Below are 7,485 nucleotides of genomic sequence, written 5' to 3'. Positions count from 1 at the left end.
TTCAACAACGTGTGTGCGAAAATAGATTATATATTTCAGCAGTTTTTTATTAAAGGATATAGACAATATAGAGAAGAAAATAAATAAAAGACTTGAGCGCCAAATAAAGTAGGAAGAAATAAAGTTGCAATTTTTTTTTTTTAAAAAAAGAAAATATATATTTATATTTTGGAAAAATATTTAGAATTTTTTTTAAGATTCAAGACTATCAAGAGAAATTTAGATTTAAAGGACTACTACCGCAAATGACTCAATGAAGATATGGGTCTGAACTTCATTGAGGGTAAAGGGGGTTGTAGAATTTAATATAAATTAATAATTATTTAGCATATTTTGACTATATTATTATTTTAAGATCTAATTTAGAGGAAAAAGTGAGCAAATATTTCGAAGTTAAGAAATTAATTATGTAAGGAAGAATTAGATTAGAGGTGATAACCATAAGAAGGAGTGAACAGATGATATATTCTAGGTAGTTCAAATTTAAGAATAAATGTGTAAGAAAAAGGAATAAATTATTTCAGAAGTTATAAAGGGTTAAATAGATTATTTTAGGTCGAAGTAGATTAGATGCGATCTGAAACGGTGAGACCAATATCAAGTGAGAATAAAGACAAAGTCGATATCTAGGAACTGTCGTAAGATCTATACGGTTACAAGAATTAGATGCCTAGAACTTCAAAGACAAGGTACTAGATAGAACAAAGGGCCAAGACGTTCGAGCTGCAATCGTTAATCACTGACCAATATAGCCAAGTGTCGACGGAAACTTTAGTCTAAGATACGAAAGTTGATGATCATAGAGACAGGAATTCGTGGAAACAATCATTACTCGCAGACAAATTATCGTCAGTCGTTTACCGTCATTAGTTACCAGAAACCGTTAGAAACAAGCAAAGACTAGGATAGAGATCAAGAGATAATCGTTTACAAGGTGTTGTCAAGAAACAGAAGGAATCAAGAATTTCAGATTGTAATCGGATACAAACAGTCCTTATAAGTGAAGAATATTAGACAATAGACCGCCGTCGTTAGAAACTAGAAGACATTAAAGATTAAGACGAATAGATTCGGTGAAGAAACAAGATCAGTAAAGTCAAAAGCGGAAGAAAGGAGATCACTCGCAGAATGGTGGGACTAATCTAAGTGGAAGGGTGTTGTAATTGTGGTAACATGCAAATTTACTAGATTAAGAAAAACGCCAGACAGGCAAATTACTTTTAAATAAAATTACGAAGCCGAAAGATATTCAAATCTACTCAAGAAAAAAGAATTAAATCTCGATACAAATTCAGACTATGCAAATGTTGATTAAAGAAAAAGGATATATAATGGAGAAATTATGAGCGAAAAGGAAGATGATTAAATTATTATTTTTAACTTAAATTACTTTTTATAATATTAATTTTATTTTTCTTATATTAATTTTAATTTTTTCTTTTATTTTGATTATGTTTTTCACTTTGTATTTAATTATATTTATTATTATTTAATAAAGGATTCAACTATAATTTTAGTATATATTTTATTTTATATTTAGGTTTTAATTTCCAATGTCAAATCTCGCTTTCTTGACAATGATTATATTTATTTAATTAGGATTTTAAAATAATTTAAATAATAAATATCAATTAAACTTTAACTTTTAATGCTGAATTGTTATTTAAACATTTTGCATGGTATTGATATTCCATTTTTAACACAGAATTTGATTACAAGGTGACATAGTAAAAATATATTTTATATGTTTTAATCTAATCTAATAATAAAAATAAAAATTTAGATAGTCTTGTTAATTTAAAAATATATCTATATTATAAAAGAAATCGTTGAGGGGCAATTAAAAAATTTTTTTTTAGTTCAAGGGGAAATTAAGGAACCATTAAAAAATAAATTTTTTGCTTCAGAGGGGTATTCAAATTTTTTAGGAGGCTTGAGCCCCTGCGCCACCCCCCACCCCCCCTAGTGACGCTACTGTTATCATTATTATCATATTTGTAGCCCATTATTATCAGAAATTTGAAATTAGATTCTATATGATAATTTTTAATATGTTTTTAAAGTTATCTGTAATTTTCAAGTTTTTGATGAGTATGAGAGAATGAAGCTTAGCTCTGCTGTTTTTAACAGCATAAAGGACATAAGCTTAGAGGAATGAAAATAAACATGTCAGTATGAAGGACATCTCGTCAGGTAACTTTTTTAGGAAATTTTCAGTTTATATACCAATTTATAATGTCATTTATTAAAAATCAAATTATTAAAAGATTAGAAAAGTAACATAAATAATGCAATTTTTAAATGAAAATATATAATAGGTTTATTAAAAACTTATCTTCGGATATGCTAAGCATTAGTTTGGTTAAGGGAGAGGCTATGCTAACAGATGTGAAAATAGATGAAAAAGCATTAATGGATATATTAAAACTACCTCATTTTATAGTATTGAACAGTGCAATATGTAATTCAGTATTTATTAAGGTTGGATCATGCATATATAATAAATAAAATTTTTTTGATATAGATACCTTGGACAAAATTAAAAAGTGACCCTATTTATTTGGTAAATACAATATAATATGATGATTTTTACCAATGACTTATAGGCATTTGATTGTGTTGAAGTAAAAATAAATCTTGAACAAAATATTGATTCTTCAAAAAATTTATTAGATTCCATTATTGAATCAGCTAAGTAATTTATTTGAAATTAGTTATAAATGCACATGGCTGATTTGTAAACCTGGAAATTGGCATTAAAAGGAAGGAATATGCGACTGTGATCACCATTAAAATAAAATAAATAAATTTAGATTAATTTTATTACCACTTAATATAGCAAATTGGATAAATGTCTATCCTCTTTATGAGCTCCCCATAATATATATAAGCCACTCCAAACATCAGTAAGGCCACTGCTTGAAACTTAGTTTATAATATATTAATTTTTACTTTATATTTTATTATTATATTTTAACTTTTTAATTTATTGTTTAATGTTTATATTAAATATTTATTTAAAAACAATATAATTATAAAAATCAATTTAATTAAAAAGAGTAGTCTTACTCAAAAATGAAGGCAAATAAAATAATTAATTGTTCATACTTTTTTCTTTTAAATACATGGGAACTAGTTATTTTAAAAACACTAATATTTATAAATAATTATGATCAAAAATGTTCCTATCCAATATTTTGAATACCTGGCCTGAACATTAGGCTTTGTGTTTGTTATGCAAATCCTTAACATAAAAGTATGGCATATGTTCTTTCATTGATTGATTTATTTATATTATTAATCTATATATTTATGCTATATTTTAAGTATTTTAGAGACTTACACAGCATAGACCACAAACTGGGCTTAAATTTTATCTAATAGGCTGGGTACAAATAAAACTATAAAAAATAAGTTTTTAAATTTATGTATGCTTTAGCCAGTTTTGTTAAAAACTTCCTTTCAAAGTAGCCAGCTACTACTAATGCATCTTTTCAAAGTAGCACACCACCATTAATGCTACCTGGCAAAAAAAGGCAGGAATGTAACCCTTCAACAAAAAAAAGGGTCTGGGTTCAGGTACAGGAATAAAATTTAATAAAGAATCCGGGTTCAGGGAACATAAAAAAAAATGACTCGAAATAAGGCTTTTTTCATTCATTTATTATTATACTTCAATATATACACATACATAATTTACAAATAAATACTTTAAAAATGAAATAATTTATATTTAAAATGTTTTATACTATCATATAATCATAATATCTTCTAAAATATCATCCTTGAGATTTCCACATAAATTGGATAATATATATTTCAAAGATGAAAACCCATGTTCTACACTAACCTAAAATAGATAGATATCTTTACTTTACAATACATAAATTATTGTATTGTGTTGTCAGTACAGCCATGACGATTTTAGACAAGATATATAATTCTGGATATATTGAAGAATTTTCTTCCCAGAATTTTAAAATATTTGTATCCTTATTTATACTCTTAACTTCTGAGAAATTTTCTATTAAAGATGTAATAGGCATTTATTGATCCTTTTTTCTATCTGATGATTACTTGATTTTTTTTTCTCTATCTAAAAGTAAATTTCAAGATCATCAATGTTGATACCATTATCATTATTATTGCTACAACCATAGGTATAGTCATAGTTTCCAATATATTCTAAATAATAGAGTTTTGCGTATGCCATAAATCTTTAAGATGGTCTTTAGCCATCTCTTTTTGTCCAATACTCAATAAAATTTGAATTAAAGGGTCTAATTATATAGTAGCATATACAACACTATTTTGCAAATATTGTTGCTCTCGAATTGTCATGTTTTCTTATATTTCATATGGAAAAGGAAGAGTAAATCTTTCTAAATCTAATTTATTTGGCACCAATCATCTTAAATTAAAACATTATTACTTGCATTACTAAATATTTCACTTTGAAAATAATCAATGTATATAGCATAGTAATAAATTTACATAATAATATTATAACCTACACTAGAAAATAATTTATGATATCAATCTCTAAATAAAATAGAAGTTCAAGAAGAAAATTGAAAAAAAAAACGCGAAGATAAAAAAATGATTCCATAAATAAAAGTTAATAAAATAAAAAGATTTTTTATATTATTTAAATAAAAATTTTTTATGACACCTAGAACCCTTGAACCCTCCACTTTTAAATAGATTCAGGTTCAGGTACAGCCAAAATATGAGGGTTCAGGGTCTGGGTTCATATTCCTGAAAAAAAGTAGCACACTATCATTACCATTATTCTATCAAAAGTAGTTTCCCATTCAGCTTACTCCTTTTAAAATTGTTAATTTCTAGAATTATTATGGTAGGTAACGCACTGTTATACTTGGTTCCCGAGATACAGGCAGAGTTGTCAGGTCAAAATTTAGGAGAAATTTGGTATTTTGCAGGTGAAATATGGAAATTATGGTAGAAATATAATAATTACTAAAAAAAATTTTGCTAGATCAAATGAGACAATGTTTTAAATAATATATTTATTATTAAAATAACATCTTTATTATTGAAAAAATACTAGCTAATAACCCGTCAAGAATGATGGGGTTGAGGGGTAATTAGTTAGTTTATATAAATATACTTTATTAATATATTAAAAATATTAAAATTTAGGAGAAAAATGATGAAAATTTGTGAATAGCACACCGATATTTTTAATTTCTGATTCAACTATCATCAAGGGAGAAAAGTATGATGTCTTGATGGGCAAAATGAAAAATATAATAACTAAGAGTACCAGCGTTAGTCAGTATTGCTGACCCTGTCAAAAATGAAGGGAAATGAGAATTTTCTCCTTACTTTTATGATAGTTGTTACCTGTTATTTGAAAATAATATCCAATTTTTATTCTTTATAACCCTCCCCCTTTCAGGCTAGATCCAATCCATTAAACTGTAAATGCTATGTCTTTAGTCAAAAGTTGATACCCATATCAATATTATTTTTTAAAATATTACTTATCATCTATGCCTAATTATTAATATTAAAAAAATTCCCAAGCAAGGTTTAAGGCCATGATAATTTTGAAAAAATTTCCCCATTATAATTTTGTTAGTTGAGAACTGGAATAAAATATTTAAAAAATTATAATGAATTTAAAAATACAATAAAAATCAGATTTTCATGGGCCTTGGTTTCTTGATCAGTCCGAGCCCAGGTTTGCAAAATAATTTGTTTTAGGTTAATGTCTAATACATAATTAATGATAAAAAAATATCCCAAGCTCCACGCTGATAATTATTATTTAACTATATTAATGTATTGCTTTATTATATATATATAGGCGGTTTTATACTTCCTTTATTAGAATATTTCGTATAGTTTATAAATAAAAATATAACGCGTTAAAAACCGATTATAATTTTAGAATAAAAATTATTTGTAAAAAAAAATAATAATAATAATTGAAAACAATAAAAAATAGTTATAAAAAATTAAATTAAAAAAAAATGAATTCAAAAAAAATGAATTAATAATTTACAATTTTCGCTTCCCTAATAAATAATTAAATCCCATCATCATAATGACTTTACAATAATTCACTTTTATAAATCTAAAAATAAAATGTTAACGCGATTAAACTAAAACATAAAATTATAAAAATAACAATGACTCACCAATTTAACTAAAACATAAAATTATAAAAATAAAAATGGCTCATCAAACGCAATACTTACTGACTTTACCAAAAATCAAATTTTACAAATCAGTCTCCCAATTATGACACCTCCCCCCTTTAACCAATCCTTGAGACCCCAATCCCTTTGATCACCCCAAGGAATTCTTCTGTTATTGTTGTAAGTGGACACCTTTGACCATCGATTATTCGAACATATGTCCATAATTATTATTCCTCCATCGTCTTCTTCTAAGAGTAACTACAACCTAAAATCCTTTTAATTTATTTCATTACTACAAAAAAATTTCGGACTCCCACTTTTGCACACACGCTGAAAAGACTCCACCACTCCAATAACACGCTGCAAATACTCATCCACCTCTAACCTTTGATTGTTCTGCTCTAGAGTAACCCCTGTTATTTTTACATCATGGTATAATAAAACACTCCCTCCAATCCCTGAAAAACTGCCTCCCTCGTCCGTTGAAACATAGGTGCCGATACGCCCCAAACGGCAACCTTCTAAAAGCAACTAAGCCCCTTTGGCGTTGTTATAGTCAACAACCTCTGCCTCTCCTGTTTTATCCGTAATTGCAAATACGCGTTCGAAAAATACACTTTCGAAAAATATCTGCTTCCTTTTAAACTGGCCAATATCTCCTCTATCCTGGGTAACGTATACTTCACCTCCACCAAACATGGATTCAACGTTACCCGGAAATCCGCATACAACCTCACACTAACATTGGCCATCTTTACGGATACCAAAGGCGTCGCCCATACGCTGTATTCAACCTGACTCACGATACCCTCCTTTACCCAATGATCCAACTCCTTCTCTACCTCCTGCCTCCATACAAAAGGTACTCTACGAACAGCACAAAATTTTGGTACGCACCTTCCTCCGAATCTCCACTTCATAATCCTTTAGACAACCCAACTCTTCCCCAAAGATTTCTCCATACCTCTCCACTAACTTCTCCACCTCCTTTTGGACATCTTTTACTCCCACAAATTTTCCACAACTCCCTGTTCTACAAAATTCTCACTCCTCTCACTAACCAGCGGCCTCAATACTCCATATCTACTGTCTTGGATATTTGCTATTTCTCCATCTACATAAATCGGACCTCTCGCCAACATATATTCCCTCCTATTTCCTTCGCTTTCCCACCAAAACACGGATCTTCCCTCGTCTACTTCAATATTATCTCGGCCCTCCATCCATTCCAAATTTCCTCCGTACATTCTCTCCTCCTCCTCTCGGACCATATTTATCAAATCTTCCCGAATATCTTCTTCGATCGCCACAAATA

The 7,485-nt window shown here is 28.3% G+C and overlaps 2 protein-coding genes across 5 annotated transcripts in view; one reads left to right on the top strand and one right to left on the bottom strand.

The window, feature by feature from the left end:
* Positions 1 to 2,198: 2,198 nt before the first annotated feature.
* Positions 2,199 to 7,485, top strand: part of LOC135923035 (uncharacterized) — a 155,717-nt gene continuing 150,430 nt past the window's right edge. For all 4 annotated transcript variants that reach the window (XM_065457634.1, XM_065457636.1, XM_065457635.1 and 1 more), the window contains exons 1-5: positions 2,199 to 2,276; positions 2,319 to 2,481; positions 2,525 to 2,563; positions 2,607 to 2,624; positions 2,674 to 2,906. The gene's annotated coding sequence lies outside the window, so the exon portion shown is untranslated. The remainder of the gene's footprint in view (positions 2,277 to 2,318; positions 2,482 to 2,524; positions 2,564 to 2,606; positions 2,625 to 2,673; positions 2,907 to 7,485) is intronic.
* On the bottom strand, positions 6,692 to 7,090 carry LOC135928018 (uncharacterized). Its single transcript, XM_065464341.1, has one exon. The coding sequence runs from the start codon at positions 7,088 to 7,090 to the stop codon at positions 6,692 to 6,694; it is 399 nt and encodes a 132-aa protein (XP_065320413.1).

The sequence above is a fragment of the Gordionus sp. m RMFG-2023 genome, chromosome 1 (genome assembly GCF_954871325.1).
Source record: "Gordionus sp. m RMFG-2023 chromosome 1, tfGorSpeb1-WG-v2, whole genome shotgun sequence".
Lineage (NCBI taxonomy): Eukaryota > Metazoa > Nematomorpha > Gordioida > Chordodea > Parachordodidae > Gordionus > Gordionus sp. m RMFG-2023.
The sequence above is the reverse complement of the archived record's forward strand: the minus strand, read 5'-3'. Positions and strand labels throughout refer to the sequence as shown.

Coding starts and splice junctions, on each gene's coding strand:
- LOC135928018 (XM_065464341.1), bottom strand. CDS start 7,090: ATGAAGTGGAGATTCGGAGGAAGGTGCGTACCAAAATTTTGTGCTGTT.